General features: G+C 52.0%; 7 protein-coding genes and 1 non-coding gene across 8 annotated transcripts; 5 read left to right on the forward strand and 3 right to left on the reverse strand.

Annotated features, from left to right (window-relative positions):
- Positions 1 to 1,558: 1,558 nt before the first annotated feature.
- Positions 1,559 to 2,125, reverse strand: K460DRAFT_357064 (uncharacterized protein; the record flags this gene model as incomplete). Its single annotated transcript, XM_040932007.1, has 2 exons — positions 1,559 to 1,700; positions 1,770 to 2,125. 2 exons carry the CDS (start codon positions 2,123 to 2,125, stop codon positions 1,559 to 1,561), a joined length of 498 nt encoding a protein of 165 aa, XP_040785878.1.
- Positions 2,126 to 2,262: 137 nt separating this feature from the next.
- K460DRAFT_143184 (uncharacterized protein) lies at positions 2,263 to 2,911 on the reverse strand. Its single transcript, XM_040926756.1, has 2 exons — positions 2,449 to 2,911; positions 2,263 to 2,355 (listed from the first exon to the last, which is right to left on the reverse strand). Exon 1 carries the CDS (start codon positions 2,823 to 2,825, stop codon positions 2,493 to 2,495), a length of 333 nt encoding a protein of 110 aa, XP_040785879.1. The 5' UTR covers positions 2,826 to 2,911; the 3' UTR covers positions 2,263 to 2,355; positions 2,449 to 2,492.
- Positions 2,912 to 3,269: 358 nt separating this feature from the next.
- K460DRAFT_368216 (syntaxin) lies at positions 3,270 to 4,554 on the forward strand. Its single transcript, XM_040933731.1, has 3 exons — positions 3,270 to 3,412; positions 3,464 to 4,188; positions 4,236 to 4,554. Exons 1-3 carry the CDS (start codon positions 3,296 to 3,298, stop codon positions 4,474 to 4,476), a joined length of 1,083 nt encoding a protein of 360 aa, XP_040785880.1. The 5' UTR covers positions 3,270 to 3,295; the 3' UTR covers positions 4,477 to 4,554.
- A 440-nt stretch (positions 4,555 to 4,994) lies between these two features.
- On the forward strand, positions 4,995 to 6,419 carry K460DRAFT_407680 (PLP-dependent transferase; the record flags this gene model as incomplete). Its single annotated transcript, XM_040937099.1, has 3 exons — positions 4,995 to 5,234; positions 5,295 to 5,426; positions 5,475 to 6,419. The coding sequence occupies 3 exons, from the start codon at positions 4,995 to 4,997 to the stop codon at positions 6,417 to 6,419; spliced, it is 1,317 nt and encodes a 438-aa protein (XP_040785881.1).
- Positions 6,420 to 7,633: 1,214 nt separating this feature from the next.
- K460DRAFT_290535 (uncharacterized protein) lies at positions 7,634 to 9,040 on the reverse strand (the record flags this gene model as incomplete). Its single annotated transcript, XM_040929208.1, has 2 exons — positions 7,634 to 7,724; positions 8,223 to 9,040. Coding segments are annotated over 2 exons (909 nt in total), but the record flags the coding sequence as incomplete, so codon positions are not given.
- A 1,069-nt stretch (positions 9,041 to 10,109) lies between these two features.
- Positions 10,110 to 10,190, forward strand: K460DRAFT_t47. Its single transcript has one exon. It is a non-coding gene; the product is annotated as a tRNA-Ser (tRNA).
- A 160-nt stretch (positions 10,191 to 10,350) lies between these two features.
- K460DRAFT_378492 (uncharacterized protein) lies at positions 10,351 to 11,013 on the forward strand (the record flags this gene model as incomplete). The annotated part of the gene is made up of 2 exons (XM_040935081.1): positions 10,351 to 10,583; positions 10,632 to 11,013. 2 exons carry the CDS (start codon positions 10,351 to 10,353, stop codon positions 11,011 to 11,013), a joined length of 615 nt encoding a protein of 204 aa, XP_040785883.1.
- Positions 11,014 to 12,078: 1,065 nt separating this feature from the next.
- K460DRAFT_368220 (uncharacterized protein) lies at positions 12,079 to 13,771 on the forward strand. Its single transcript, XM_040933732.1, has 3 exons — positions 12,079 to 12,514; positions 12,578 to 12,744; positions 12,805 to 13,771. The coding sequence occupies exons 1-3, from the start codon at positions 12,159 to 12,161 to the stop codon at positions 13,491 to 13,493; spliced, it is 1,212 nt and encodes a 403-aa protein (XP_040785884.1). The 5' UTR covers positions 12,079 to 12,158; the 3' UTR covers positions 13,494 to 13,771.
- Positions 13,772 to 16,672: the final 2,901 nt, after the last annotated feature.

Raw genomic sequence — 16,672 nt, forward strand, 5'->3', positions numbered from 1 at the left:
CTGCGCGATGACAGCATTAAGCTCAAGACTAAGATGGTAGCTGTAAAGAAAACAATTCCTGTCTACTCGACGGGCAATCGGTCCTCCATTCACAGCGCCAGGCCTAATTCGGAGTGTCACCCACTTAACGGCATCCTTGCCCCAACCACCTCATCGCACTTCTCCGTCTGGGCATTTGAACCTTGAGTACATCCCCCAAGGCAATGCGGTGTCATCGACATCGAATGGACTCGTCGAGCCCTCGGAACTCTCATCATCGAACTTTTGATAGGCCAGGCTGCCTTCAGTCACAGACGTTCCGTTGCTAATGAAGGGCTGAAGAAGGTCCGGGAGGTCCGATTCGCGGCGCTCAGCGTAGTCAGCAAGGCCTCCCAGATCCTCCAAGCTACGATTTACATGCTATATGTCATCAGGTTCATCTTAAGCCCAAGCTCTCAATCGCCTTGTCGTTAATTTGCTCCGATGTTGTGCGCAATCTCGAAGCGATGCTTGGACTAAAGTCTTGGATCCATAAAGAGAAGCCCGTAACTGCCGAACCACATAGTTCCTCTGCTCATCGAGTAAATACAGGGCAGCGTACCGTTTCTGACGTTCAATGGTCCAGGTAATTGACATTCTAGTGTTGATTAGGATTAGAAAGATCATATACAGAAAAGAAATCTGAACATGCCGCATCTGTGGCGTTCATCTGAAAACTGTCACTTTCATCACCTCAATGACTGGTACGCAATATCGAACAGGAGGATTATCCCACAGCCGGTCAGTCAATGCTAGATCTTTGTTGTCGTCAAACAGCCTGGTCGGCTTCCCGACACCCCATTTCGTAGCGAAGGAAACAGGCCCTTCTTTGTCAACAAAGTCATCCATAGCGATCATGAAGATCTCGAGTTGGCATGTGGGGTTTAAGGCACACCAACAAACGGCCCCAGACCCTGGGCAACAACGCTGATCTTCGCGCTAAGATGTGATCGATCGACCGGGTCGATCTCAGATGTACCGTTATGGAAAGATAACCTATGCTACGTTTTGCTGTTAGAATAGTCATGGGTGGAGCGCTTTGTAGTGATTTAAGTCAGCCACGACCCAGGTTCCCTTCCTATCAGAATCCTCTCATACACCAAATCATATTAAACATCTCAAAATGTACTTCTCCTCCAGCCATAATTTCCTTGGGTACTTTCAAATCACATGGTAAGACGATGATCACAGGGTGCATCCATCAATATAGAAGGTTTGTTCTTTAAAGAATTGTTGCTCTGTCAACATAATCCCTTGTATGTGATTCTAGTGAAAGAACATGCATAGTGGATTTTGAGGGAGACAAGGAGAAAGGAAAGAGAAATACTCATACAGGAACTCCATTTGCCCGCACCATGACGATTCCGCGACTCTCGAAGTACTCCAGTAAATGAACTTATTGTTAACTTGAAATACCAAAAACTTCATACACCACTCCAGCCTCAGTTTCTACAATGGCTAAGCTTGAACCGGACCAAATCAAAATTTCTTCAGACTCAGCCCCTTCATACTCGGATCTCGAAAGAAACACAAAGGCCGACTAGCAGCGAGGACTGCCGCAGATCTTGCGCACGTTCTGCGGAACAATCGACAGGGGACCACCGCTGCAGATACGAGTGCCAGCATTATCGACGCAGTTGAGAGGCTCAACCTTGACTGAATTGCCGGACATCCAAGTAGCGCTGTAAAGGCGTTAGCATTAGTCCGACTACCTCCTCGGGTCATGAAGGAGCACGGTATGAGATACTTACTCATTGCAAACCCAAGTATGGGTAATCTGATAAAACGCCTGCTCCTGAGGACCCCTGAGGTCGAAGAGCAGCTTACGGCCCTCTACACGGCACTCGTTGTTGTTTGGGATGGTCGGGCCATCGGCTTTGCAGTTAGCACCGTCAATGACCGCGTCATTGATGATGGAGTTGTCGGTAAACGTGGACTTGAAGTTGAAGTCGACGAAAGCATAGGAGCCAGAGGTACTGAGGGTGTAGTTGGAGAGGGTGTAGGACGTCGGCGCACACTGCTCATCGCCAGCGCGGGCCGAGAGAGAAGAGGGTGCAGCGAGGATGGCGGTTGGGAGGAGGACGGCAATCGAATTGGCGAAACGCATATTGATTGATGGGGTGTTGTTGGTAGTCGGATTCACTGCACCTTCTGTCTGTTGCCCGTGATGAAAATAACACGGGGAGTGTAAGAAGAAAAGAAGGTCGCAACAGCCCGCAGTGCTCGACGGCAATGACCCGACTAGGCAAACGCATCATCAAAGTGGCTATACAAACATCAGGAGACTTCGTGACCAGTCCTTGGAGGTTTGCTCGTGGCGGCCTTGCGGCTGAGCATCTATTGGGTTAGCCTGAGCATAAGCTGATGTTTTGCACAACCAATAGCGGTTAGAAAAGCATAAACCAAGATTGAGGGCAAATCCATACTCACGGACTACATGTCAGGTGCCTCCTTCGGTAAGAGCGCGTTGTTCGTCAGGTCAGTTTCTGTTCCGGGCTGCACGCGTCATCGAAGACACCAATGCCAAACATAGACATCGTGATCGTATTCAGGCCTGCACAACCCAGGTCATGAGTTCCCGACCCCATGGGAATTATTTTGATCTGCAAGCTTACTTTGTTGCTGATGTCCAATCGGGTGCGAGCTGCAAGTGTCGCCTTCCGCATTGTCACGTTCTGTAGCACGAGTACGAGTACAATGTCTGCATGGTCCGTTGCGTCTAGCGTTCTCGAGCTGGGTGCCTGATGTTGGGAGCTTTGCTCGCAATGACACGAACAAAAACCCAGCAGAGTGGCTGACCTTGACATCGAATGCCTAGACGTCGGAACGATGAGAGCTGACTAGACCTCGGGAGCACGCATTGCACGAGGCTGGACGGGATACTCCTTGAAGCCCTTCAGCCGCACTATATGGGGTCAGCATAACTGATTATATATGATCAGGACTAGACAAATGAGCGAGAAGAATAAGTTGTAAAGCTTCACCACAGGAGATGGTCCATCGAGGCCAGAGATGAGAATATCATCATTCTTGATGTCTGAGTTGATTAGTGTGCGTAAAAGCATCCCGTATTCAGAAGAGAACACGTACCTGTATGAACAAGTTGTAGAATGGAAGTATATAGTTTGTATATAGTTTGTTGTAAAGGTACAGTTGCTGGAGGCATTGTACGTCATTGGCTGGCGGCGGTCTAAGCGAAAGACTAGGATGGCAATGGCAATCCCGCGGGGAGAGCTTCGTCATATGAAGCCAGCAAGTTTAGACCGTCTTCCACGCAATGGACATCACGCCGCTCTTTAACCAGGTGCTGGCCAAGCATGATGCACAGCCAGTCGAACCTTATGTGTTTTGCATCGAGGACCTCGACGAGTTCGTGAAGGAGGCCTACCGCATAGTAGGACACGTTGCGCGTCCTAAACTTCGAGCACGTAGCTAACCGCAATAGCGAACGCACATTACGAAGCTTCACCATGACTTGAAGTCAATACGTCAAAGCTATCTATCTACTGCACATCCACCGCGTCGCAAGCAAGTTGCACGAACGAGCAACTCCTCTCCGTCCACGGACAAGGACGCCAAATACCTTAGCGACGCTCAACGCACTGAGATCGATGCCCAAGCAAAGCAATCGCTGCGAGAGCTGAACTATGCAATCAACACGCTACGAGACGCCGAGCAGATACGACAGAGCACGCAGGCGCAAGTCGCCTTGAGAAAGCGCGCAAAACAGGGCCTTGGTGCCCTGGGACGATGGGCAGCTGGTGGGGCCATAACGGCGAAGAGCGTCGACGAGGAGGTTGAGGAAGCAAAAGTAAACACGATCAAGGCACACCGAGAGAGTATTATATGGTCCTTGCAGAACGAGCTAGAAGCATGCGGTAGCTTCCAGAGTGGCATGATGGAGATACGGCTCATGAGAGAGGTGGAGAAGAGCAAGAGCGTGCTGTACAAGACAAGAGGAACAGGGCCGGCGACGAACGACTACAGTGGCATGAACGGCGGCCACGGCACGGGGGCAGGGTCGGTTGATCATCGCGGGAAGACGTCACACGCTCAGGAGGAGTCCAGCGCGGTTATTGAGAACCAGCTTGATCCCGAGCAGCTTCAGCTGTTTGCGCAGGAGAATCAGGACATGCTAAAGCAGTACGAAGACCAGCTCGACAAAGTCCGGTATGTATGTCCAACGGATACTGGTACTCGACTAACCCTTGCTATAGCCAAACAGAGAAGTCGCTCACCGAGATATCCGAACTGCAGACGACGCTTGCAAACAATCTCAGCATACAGTCTGCGCACATTGATCAGCTTGTGGAGGACTCGTTCAATACAGCGGAAAATGTCGGAGGCGGAAACAAGGAGCTCAAGCGCGCGACGGAGCGAGGGAGCACGGCACAGAAGGTATTCTGGTGCACATGTGCTTTTTGCACGACACTTGTCCTGTGGGACTTGTTCATATGAGTTGTATGAAATCGTCCGGGAAAGTGAGTGTCGACGGGGACGTCGCTGGTAGATAGCCAACACGCGAATCTAGCATCTATATTGTTCATTACTTTCTCCTGCGTGCTGAGTGGACAGGGTGCTATGTGGAGTCGCGTTGGTGCTTAAGCCGGGACGCTGCCGGCCCACAGGACTTCATCGGCACTCCGCAACATGTGAGATGGTGCGGATTAGACAGAAAACGGCTGACATGATCTGCGGATGCGACGACCTGTGCCTCGGCTTGCTCACAAGACAGTGCGTGATGTTTTAGCCGGGCGGAGGCTTTTAAAAGAAGGCTGTCCGGAGCTGTGGCAGTGGATTTGCGGCTCTCGCTTTTACGTCTTGCGACATCACCCCATTCTCCGCACCCCTCGTGTCCGTCCCCTCCCTGTCCCCGTCGCCGGCCAAAACAATTTGGAGAAGCAAACTGCGGGGTTAGCGTGGGCGGTCGCGGCGGTGAAACGTAAAGGTGTGGGAGCACCTCTTCGCGCGCAGTCATGCCGCCGTCACCTTCACCACTCTCTTCACAGACTCGCCTCACTCAGATCTCCTCACATCTCGCCCCAATGGCTGCTACCTCTTTCAACGCGGATGTGGTGCCACAGGCGCCAGAAGACCCGCTGTTCGGGCTGATGGCTGCCTTTCGCCGCGACCAAGATGCAAACAAGGTCGACCTGGGCATTGGCGCGTACCGAGACGACAATGCGAAGCCGTGGATCTTGCCCGTCGTCAAGCTCGTGAGTGCACCACCTTAGCAAGAGCAACCACCAGTGAGCTGACAGCTACCTCTTTACTAGGCCGACGACAGGCTCCACGACGACCCCAACCTCAACCACGAGTACTTGCCCATCGCCGGTCTCGCAGACTTCACGTCAGCCTCGCAGAAGCTGGTGCTGGGAGGCGACAGCCCCGCCATCAAGGAGAAGCGGGTGAGTACTTCCCCCCGCCAGGCATGACTCGAGCTCACGAGACAACAGGTTACCAGCTTGCAGACCATCTCCGGTACCGGTGCTGTGCACTTGGGAGCCTTGTTCCTCGCAAGATTCTACAAGCCAGATACGAAGCGTCTCACATACTTCTCCGACCCGACATGGGTGAACCACTTCCAGATCTTCTCCAACGTTGGCCTATCCTCCAAGCCATACCCGTACTTCTCCAAGAAAACCAAGGGCCTCGATTTCGAGGGCCTGATCAGTACATTACAGGATGCTCCCGAGGGCAGCATCATTGTGTTGCACGCGTGTGCCCACAACCCCACGGGCGTTGACCCTACACAGGAGCAGTGGAAGAAGATCGCAGAAGTTGTCAAGGCGAAGAAGCACTTCCCCTTCTTCGATACAGCCTACCAGGGCTTCGCCTCTGGCGACCTGGCACGCGATGGCTGGGCAATTCGCTACTTCGTCGAGCAAGGCTTCGAGCTCTGCATCGCCCAATCATACGCCAAGAACTTTGGCCTGTACGGCGAGCGTGCCGGCTGCTTCCACTTCATCACCTCACCCTCCTCGGACGCCGAGTCGACAATCGGCCGCATCGCCTCACAGCTTGCCATCCTTCAGCGCTCTGAAATCTCCAACCCGCCTGCCTACGGCGCCCGTATCGCCTCGACGGTGCTGAACGACCCGAAACTCTTCGCTGAGTGGGAAGCAAACCTCAGGACCATGTCGGGTCGTATCAAGGAGATGCGCACAGCCCTCCGCAGCAAGCTTGAGGAGATGGGCACGCCCGGAACATGGAACCACATTACCGACCAAATCGGCATGTTCAGCTTTACCGGCTTGACAGAGAAGCAGGTATTGAAGATTCGCGAGGATTCCCATGTGTATATGACAAAGAACGGTCGTATCTCCATGGCCGGGCTCAACACACACAACGTCGACTATTTTGCGAAAGCTGTCGACAAAGTTGTGCGGGAGACGCAGTAGATGACGGAAGAAAGTTGAAAGACTGGGCGAGAAGATATTCGGGCGTTTCTCGAGACGATCGCGCTCATCTGGTCTTGTCTAGTAATGACGCGGCCGGAACTGCACCATGTGCCACGATACATTACCCGACGACGAATGATTATGAAAGCATCATAGCGGGCTCTATTAGTGTAGAAATAGACTACATCTTGTCTCATTAAAGTTTACGCACAGTGTCTCATCTGGTTTGAGTATGTGCATTGACTTGCCTATGCTATGACGCAGGCGACACTGGTCGGATCCGACTGTAGTACCGAGTACATCGAACAGCTGAAGTCACCGATTGATTCATGCAAGCGTCGATAAAATGAGGCAATGTATGTGACTAAAGATACAGTTCGAGGATGAATGGGGAGAAGGAGTAGGTGGGTATATAGCTAATTGCGTGAGAAGAGGAGAAAAAACATTGTCTAATCGTGAAGGAAGAAGCATAAACCCAATGAGCCGTCGACACCTTGGTATCGTAACAGTAGAAAGGAAAAAAACACGCCCGCTAAATCCCTTGAACCACCTCGAACAAAAGGAACGTACTTTTCAACAAACCAGATGAAAAACTTCAACACTTGTCAGATAATCTCCTTGACACCCTTACTCGCACTAAACCGCGCCAAGTTCACATTGACACTCCAACTCCTCTTCTTCCTATGCTTCTTAGCCAACTGCTCCTTCTCCCTCTCCTTTTCCTGTTCCCTCTCCCGTTCCCTAACCTCCTCGCTCGACTCAAGCAGACTATTACCGCTCCACCTCGCCGACCCAAAGGCCAGACTGGAATCTTGACAACGCGCCGCTTGACGGTCCGGGGTAACCATCATCTCGTCGAACGTTGGAGCCCTGGACATGGTGCCCTTGAGTTGCGGGAGCGCAGTGATGTCGCTTCCCGCTGCTGTAGGAGGAGGAGGAGGAGGAGGAGGTACGCTGGCCTCCTCGGACTCGGGCTCAATGGGCGAGACGGAATGGTCGCTTGGTGGGCGGTGGTGCACCATTGCGCTTGTCTGGTCGTATAAATACTCCCATGCTGAATCACGGGTTCCCTGCAGAGGGAGGCTGATTATGCTGCTGTTTGTTGATTCGATGCGGGATAGTCGGGGGAGCCTGAGGCGTAGTGGCGAGAGCTCGGGCGAAACGTCGCTGTGGGGGTTTGAGTCGTCGGTCTGGTGCTGCTGCTCGTGACGTTGTTGGTTAAATGGCAGAGCTGCACGCGAGGATTGTGGGCGTTGTGGGACGTCGGGTCTAGCAGGCCATGGAACCGCGAGGTTGGGCGATGAGCTCATGAAGTCGGGGAGTTTGAGCGGTAGGGACGAAGTGAGAGCTGGGTTTACTGGGCGAAATGCAGGATGGATATCAACCGGCAATCGCTCAGCTGATGCTTGGGGTGTTGGTGTCTTTGGACGGAAAGCCGGGTGGACGTCAGTCGGCCGTAGTTCAGTCGATGTTGCTAGTGTGGGTGTTGGTGTTTGTGGTCGTAGAGTGGGGTGTGTTGTTTCCAATTTCAGCCTTGGTGACTGCGTAGTCGGGGTGGATGTTGGTGGAGGCGTCTTGAGCGTTGGGACTGTCAGACTTGTTTGCGGAGAGCTTTTTGACACGGTGATTAGAGCGGGTGGTGATGTGGAACGTGAGCGTGTCTCAGTATCGGTTCTCTGAAAAGCCTGTGGTGGAAGAGGCGGAAGGGGTCGATCGACCGGTGCTGGAAGGGCCATTTGGGCTATGCTCTTCGTCGAGTTCAGTGGAGTTGCCTCGGGAACTCCTGTAGTGCCCTTCAATAACGGCGTCTTTTGTCCATGATCTTTGGAACTACGGCGCTCTGGAATGGCAGACGCTGGTAGCCTTTCTAGTTCTTTACGGAAAGCTATAGAGTTGGTCTCGACAATGTCTCCAGTAGACGCCTGAACCGTGATTTCCTGTGAGTGTGTTGTTGTACTAGATGTATGTCTTGACTGCGAAGTGGTGCTAGAGACAGTCGACGCATTTGACGGTTCGGACGCGGCGTCACTTTCCGAATGCACTGAGCTGTTCTCTAGAGACTCTTCTGGAATTGAAACTACATGGAAGCTCTGTGAGGACTTTGTCACCAGAGGTCGGACGAACGACCAGGGCGGTGACTCTCCCATCAAGTCCACGAGTTCTGGTTCTGAAGATTGTGCATCCCACTCTTGCAACTTCTTTGCGACCCAAGGATTCTGTGTGCATCGTAACTTCGAGAAGTACGCGCTGCAAGCTTGCGCGTTGGATAACGGTTGTCCATGATCCAGCAGGTCCTCTAATGTCGCCGAGAACTCTGTGTTGAACGCATCGATGGTGGCGTATTGGTCGATGTGTAGATTCAGGAAATGGCAGAAGGCATGATGGTATGGTGCGAATTGGAATTCTACAAACTGCTCATCCAAGGCTTTTAACATCTCCCTAGCGTTCAAGTTGGAGGGTGGAAGTGGCGGCCCTACTTCGAATACCTCTTGCATAACCTCATCCGCCAAAGAGAGGAAAATGTCGAGCTTGACCTCGCGATCACGTCGTACCCATGCTCTTCTCTCCTCAAGTAGACTTGGCTGTATATTCGTTGTGGAGTTTGGTCCAGCTTCGGGCATCGGCATGGGACACTTGCCATTGCAATATTTCCAAGTGCCCTTTGTCTCTAATGCGAATTTGATGCTTCGTCGCCATCGTGAATAGACAGGTCCTGTTGCGTCTGGCTGGAGGGTGGGGACGCCTGGTAAGCGCGGTGATGTGAGTTGAGACATTGTTAGTCAAGTGTGATTAACTCGCGAACTGTAAGGCGCGAGTGAGGAGGAACTGTCCTCGAAGTTGAGTAGGATCGTGACAAACAAAGACAACCATCAGCGGAATTCACCAGGCACAAAGCCGGACGGCAGCTGAGCGATTATATGTCTGGCCCCTTCTGCTCCAACTCCGGGTTGCCCCCATTGCAGACCAACCGCAGCTTCGGAGATGCAACCCACACAACGCAGCGAGTCTGGTGGCGCCCTTGCACAGGGGCCCCTTGACTGCAGCACTGCCGGAGCATCTTGATGCATTGTTGCTGACTTCTTTTGTCAGATGCGCTGCTTGGGGTGTTGCAAGTGAATGCGCAGTGGCTGTATCAGCAACAGGCATCGGGGTGTTAAGTTGTAGGACGTGGGAGACGCGCCAATGACAGAGACCGAGTGTGAGGCTGAGTGAGCGTTATTGGCTGTCGGATCCGGTAGCGTCGGGGTGGGAGTTGCTGGTGCATCAGCTCAAGTCCGGGAGATGGGATTGTATCCTCGAAGGCGACGAGGAGTATGTTTGCCTGCTGAACAACTCTGGTGTGTAGGCAAGAAAACCAGCCAGTGCCCTCAGAGCGACTGTACCGGGCGGCAATGTTTGTGGAGAGTGCAACTGCATCGTGACACGAAGAACTTCACCCAGTTCGATGGTCAGGCAAATCTAGAGTCGCACAAAGAGATCCTAAATTGAGCGATAGCAGACGGATATGGGGCCAGACGATGGTGTAAGCATCTCTGATCCGGGGGTACCGCAGACTAGTGTCCGCCATGGGGTTTTCCTGCATAGCCAGGCTGTATGAACTTTGTCATATTGAATGCTTACAATATATATTTCAAATCCGCCCAGATTATTCATCAACAACTACAACATCTCATCAGAGTTGAGTTGCCGGGCGTGGTGGCGGAGTGGTTATCGCGCAAGACTAGAAATCTTGTTCCTTCGGGAGCGTCAGTTCGAATCTGGCCCACGTCGTTCTTTTTGTCTTTTGCTCATATCCACACTCCCTATCGGATGTGGCTGAGCGGGCAGGTATTTTTTGCATGGGTAAGCTCCGATGGCACGTGAGATTGACGCTAAAGATTTGGCTTGGCTTAGTGAGCTCGGAATTGGACCATGTCCCCATATCTCCTCCATGCCACCACGACCCTTTCCGTTCCCGTTGCGAGTCGGCACCGATATCTGCAATATTGCACGGCTCCGAGCAATCATTACACGACGTAGCGATGGCGAGCCGTTGCGCCCCCTGTCTCAATTCATATCACGTGTTCTCTCGGGCCCAGAGCGCACCTACTTTTGGGCTCGATTTGGGCCTCCAGCACAAGTCCTGGGTAGAATCGATACTGTCTCCGAGTTTCTAGCAGGCAGGTGCGTATAGTTGCCCTCAAATCTCACTCGAATCTAACTTTCGGGTAGATTTGCCGCAAAGGAAGCTTGTCGCAAAGCATGCAATCACCTAGATCCAAACACGAGAGCTTACCACCAAATCCTAATCCTGCCTATCAAACTCCCCGGCCGAGGTGAAAAGCAGTCTTCCCCGCCTCAAGGTTTGATACTTGACAAAGCTATCGAAAATATCTACAAAGACGATGGTGAACAAAGAACGTCCGAGGGTGAACTTACAACGTCCATTGGTGGCACACTTATGAGAAAGATTGAGGAGAAACGTCAGATTGATGCGCATGAACTCGAAGGTCAGCTGTGCGAAATCAGCATCAGTCATGACGGAGATTTTGCGACTGCTGTTGCCATCGTGCCATCGATGGATACGCAAAAGGAAGAGCACGTTCCATCGTAACTACCATCTTGTTCTGCGTCTGCTAGCTGGGATAAACTTCTCGCTGAGGCGAGAGCGCATTACCCTGCTTCAATCGTACGTTTTTTGCAAATATGCTCGCCTGGGCATAGCTGACATCTTCAGGACACTGGGGAGAAGATCAATGAAGACCTTGACAAAGCGCTAGTAGATCTTGGACGTCGAACCTATATCGTCGATAAAATCCAACAGCTGCGCGACAAGGAGCAAAGAACGGCGGAGCGCGAACGAAAGGTCTTCGATGAATGTACAGCGGAGGAACGAGAACAATGGGGAGCCAGATTAACGAAAGAATTGTTGACAAAGCCACCAATGTAAGCAGGAACCAGACGGCTCACTCTACATGCTGCGTCAGTTCATTCAGACGAGCCGAAAAAACATTAAACGTGAAGCTCTTGGCACAGTGTCGCACAGGTGCAGGCACGCTGCGGTACCAGAGCCAGCACCACTGGATATTTGGGTGTCTAAGCCCACTTCAAGAACTCAACAAGGCGATATAGGTAACTCGCATACTACGAACGGGGTCGGAAGGTTACCCAATCATTGGACACGTTCATAAGGGAGAGGCCATCGTTGCGCGACATACCCCTCATACAAAAGTCCATCATAAAAAAAAAGTGTAGCATTGAGTCTCTGTTGGCTAGCCTTCCCACAGCCTCGCATAATTGTGCATCTTTATTTCTTGGCTTTCAGCCCTCGGTACCACGGCGTCCCACTATGCTCAAAGACGGCAAGCTCGAGCTGGACACATCACGCATTTCCTCTTGTATCGCTAGCCTGTGCGCCACAACAGGCTCGTATACCCTCAGCTCTCGCCAAAAAACGAAGATTAGAGTTCTTTTTGGTAAAGCTTTATCTTGGCTGTGGGATTTCCTACCGCTGATTGGTACAGCGGAAACCAAAGTGCTGACCGGTAGGCTTGGCACGTGGAAATTGGGGGCTGTTTTTGAATGTCGAGCCTTGTGGCACGGGCAGTGGTCAAAGTTATGAACTGCTTTCCTCTGCGTATCAGCCTTCCAGCTCAGCTCTTTCCAGCTCGAGCCTCCGTCCCACCGCGTTGTTTCTGAAGTTGTAAAGAGTATCTCACTTATATGAAACACATTTCTAGCCTCAGGCAGTCATTCATAATGTTCACTCGTCTTGTCATAGGTTCAGCCCTCTTTTCAGGCAGCCTTGCGGTAGGAATTGCGCCTACGCCCTCGACTTCAGACGCAACTATCACTCCCGCTCCACACATTGAACTCCTGAGGAAGCAAAACGATGCTCGGTATATGGGATGGGTCATGCAGAATGGATTGTGGTCGGCTAGACAATGCGAGCTCGGTGGAACATATTATCAAAATGCCGATTACTGGCGATGTTGTGCGACCACCCTCAACGGGTGTGCCGCAACTCGTATACCGATCGGTTGCATTTCTGGGGGTTTGATCTACCCTGCGCCGACCGGAGTGTCTCAGTCTGCAAGTTTGGTGACACGGCCCTGGTATGTATTTTTCGAACATGTTCAAACTTAGATAGCAAAGGAGATGTGACTGACTGGTATTAGTACCGAGGTCTTCGCCTCAGACAAATCGTTTTCCATATGTAATACGCTATTTATGTATGAGAACGAGCGTGACTCGGATCCTCTCACAAACATCAATTGCGGAATCAGTTCGAAAAATTGGAGTTATTTTAGAGTGCAGCCTTCGGCCGCTCTTACTTCCTCGACGAGTGCGATACCATTTTCCTATGCTTCGTCGTTGGTGACTATCTACTAACTGACCATCTTAGCACCAAGCTCCAGCCCGCCTTCTACTCCAGCAAGCTCCACCCCTACGCCTACCACTACCCCCAGTCTACCGACTATACTCCCAGAACCCGAAGAAGAGAAGAAAGAGAGCAAAGCATGGATTGCGGGCGCCGTAGTCGGACCTATCGTCGGTCTTGCCTTGATCGGCTTCGCAGTCTTCTTCTTCATGCGTCGTAAGAAGAACAAGCAAGCCCAGCCTTTTGCAGGCGCCGTAGGCCCTGCGCCAGGAACAGATGGCACATACCCTCAGCAAACCTACCCACCAGGCCCCAACTCACCTCCCCAATACTACCAACCACCAATGCAGCAAAACGCCACAGGAGTTCCGTTCGGCGTCTCCAAGCACGACAGCTGGGCCCCGCAGTCGACCACCCCACAGGGCTCCATGTCTCCCAACTCACAGGGCCCATATGGTGTTTCTCCGCAGCAGGGGTGGCAAGGTCAGAACAACTCGCAGATTAACCAGGCGCCGCCGATGGGCGGACAGCCAGTGTATGGCGCGTCGAGTCCCCCGCCGGGACACGCGCAGCCTACGCAGTATGGTGGTGGTGGTGACGGGATGTATAAGCATACGGCTGAAACGGTCAGGCCGTTTAGTAGTGAGCTGGAAGGCAGCTATGCAGGTCAAGGGCAGCCGGAGCAAGTTGGTGTGCCGCCAAAGAACAAGTAGTTGTCCGAGCTGAGGAAGGAGCGAGATATCTGTTAGTAGATGGTTGGATATCTTGCGTGGGAAGCCTGGTATAGGATTTTCAAGAGCAGTACTGTATGAGTTATTACCTGCTCTGATATCGCTTGTTCTTTCTACCTTATAATAGTAGTTTTTATACCCTCCATCGGTAGCTTCCCCTCTAGGGTTGTTGTACGCGGCTGCTACGGAAGTGACTTTGCAACGGGAGATGAATGAAGAATAGGGTTGACTTGTTTTAGTAATAATAGGGTAGTCGCGCTTTATCACATGCTTCAGGTTGAACTTGACTGACTTGTAACTCGGCTTTTGCTAATCATTTCACGCCACTTAGAGACGTCGTACATCCTCCAGTATGGGGGGTTGCCTAAACCTTCAGCAAAACAGCCACCTAGACGCAACATTTCAAGGCGAGCGGCTCATTTCTTAGCTGGTTCTGTGAAGGCACTTCAATTGCGGAGATATTTTTGGTTCGGATAGGGCGGTTGTGAATCATACTACTCCTTTAGGCCAACGGATATACTGGACTCATAGGATCACCTTGCCTCAGCAACACTAGATATCTGTAGTCAAAGCTAATTACATGTATAGTTAGTTCACCGCTAAACTATCTGATTGTTGAAACGATTCCTACTGACACCTTCCTATCACGGATCCATGGGGAAACACTAGTGCTTGACTGACGTTGCAAACACTCAATAGATCGGCAAAGGCCATGTTGATGGGAAAGCGAAGGAAGGTACGAAAAGCCGATGATATTTGTCATGTTCTTCATGACTTGCAAGCCAAGTATGCCTGGATGTACATTATAGCCATCAGCAAGAAGTGCGCAACGGGACGAGATCTACCAAACGATACTGCAAGTATTAAGGGGGAAATAAACATCTCATGATCGCGCACATGGTCAATCTTCACAAACTATCGACGTCGATCATGCCGCCCGGCAGGTTGCCTCCGATGAAAGAAAAGATGGATGGTTTCAGTAAAAGCGACGAACAAGGAAACCAATCAGTAAAAGCGCCGAACGAAGCGGTACAAAACAGGACGTCGAGGAAATTACCTCCACTCCTTTGGTTACTGCTGGATATTGTTATAAGCAAGGATCTGCACGCGTCTAGGCCGGGTATAGGAGGCATAAGGATAGCATGAATCGTGGCAAGGCATAGGAGTTGCGATATAGGCTCGGATGGCAGGGGGGCAGCGGGTTGATTTGGGTTTAGGAGGGTAGGTTTCGAAACGGGGGCTATGCGAACGTGATGGGTCCGGCACTTTGTTTGTCATTGTGTGTTGGCGATCATCTGGCGCTTTAGCCGTGGGAGATTGCACTAGTGGTTCATCGTGCGCGAATCTTCGCATTGCGCGAGATGTTCTGTATACTGCGTGACTGCTGCACTGGGGTATTCGGGCATGTCCTCCTAGCGAGTAGGTATTGAGTTGCGAGGATGAGGCCTAGCAGGAGTTGTCTACTTTTGAGCAGTCACATTGATCCATGCAGGATAGTTGCGGCATTATGGTATGCGAAGTGTCGACATGATTCCATACACTCGTTTCTTCTTCAGGTTCAATCGTCGGGTAGTCCAGATGCGCAGGGAAGTGAAGAGAAAGGAGACATCCGTGCAAAGCCAAAGGCCCGCTAGGACAGACATCTGTGGGACCTGGCTAGAACTTGGGATCGACAGCAGGTGTCACTATGGTGTGAATGTGGTTTCGACCTCCACATCTAGCAGTCCCTAGGGAAGGAGATGTGGGATCCACCCGAAGAGCCGCTGCCAAGCAGCGAGGCTGATGGTTAACAAAGAGGCGAGAGTGTGTGTAGGCATGAAGACAAGGAGACATGTGCTGATGGCGTTTGGCATGCGCTTCGATTATTGGGCGCGAGACAAGTGGCAGAATCCTTGACGAAGAGATCTTGAACAAGTTGAGCCATAGCTCTCTTCGTCGCGTGCTTTCTAACGTGCTTGGGTATGTGGCTCCCGTCAGTATGTATCATAGCACGCGACAAGACCAAATATAGCTTTTGGCGAAACGTTCCGTAGTCAACGATGAGCTTGTGCGCGAAACCAAGCGTTGAAACGCTGAGGCGCAATGGTAAACATGGAGGCCAAACTAGCAAGCGATGGTTGTTTAGAGCGAGAATAGAAATGGTCAAACAGCATCGGTTGATGAGAAAACATGGGAAACTGCCGTGGCTTTGGCCAAGGGTACAATCTTAGCAGTTCAATCTCCAGAAATGAAGGATTGTTGTGGAGTATCCGCAGCACTAGAGATGGGTAGTGTATAGCAAAAGCAGCCCGCCCGTAGGACACGAGGCGGGCCGACTGGGCGCAGACTGGCACAAATGACAGACTGGGAGAGTGGCTGCAGGTCAATAAAAGAGCCCTGCAGGAAGGATGGTCAGCCGGGAACTGGTGGAACCCCAACGCAGCAGGCGGCCGCGAGGGTGAGCAGTCGTGTGCGCGGCCAGTGAGAAGAAGCGGCGATATTGCTGATGAGCAGCGACAATTAAAGTATACCGGCGCACGCAGAGGGCGGGCGAGCAGCCAGGTGGTTGTGGTTGTGTGGACCTTGTGGTGGTTGTGGAGGTGAGTGACGGTGATTCGTGAAGGGATTGTACCGAAATGAAAGGCTCGGCAAGGGCAGGGGGAGCCGGGAGGGAGCACCTGCTCTAATTGGACAATCACCTTGGAGAGGAGAAGGGGGTGGGCTGGAGCAGAGAGCACAAGCAGCCTCAACGGGGTGGACGGGAAACGGCTGGGAGATGTGCGAACACGTTCCAGCCCCGCGTGCACGGCGAAGATATGGCTGGCGTTTGGTGGTGATGGACAGGAAAGCTACGGCATTTGGGGGTGATGAATTGGTGCTGGGGCAGAGAGAAACCAACCCTCTTGACGGCCAGGGCCCTTGCTAGTACGGTTTGACCATGGCAGCGTCTGCACTACCTGGCCTTGTGGCCCTAGTACCATACAGGTGCAATTTAACCTCGACCGAAGCACCGTGGCGGCAAGGCAAGCCCAGTTCGCAGCTGCAAGGACACAGAGTCCGATTTCGGTATTTCTTCTCGTGGTGGTGGTGGTAGTTGACGTTGACGTTGACGTTGACGTGTTGTGTTGGTGAATCTGCCTTTGTTGACGGTGTGTGTACGGCGAGCGAGGCTAGCCATCGAC

This window comes from Cucurbitaria berberidis (genome assembly GCF_010015615.1).
Source record: "Cucurbitaria berberidis CBS 394.84 unplaced genomic scaffold K460scaffold_4, whole genome shotgun sequence".
Taxonomy (NCBI): Eukaryota; Fungi; Ascomycota; class Dothideomycetes; order Pleosporales; family Cucurbitariaceae; genus Cucurbitaria; species Cucurbitaria berberidis.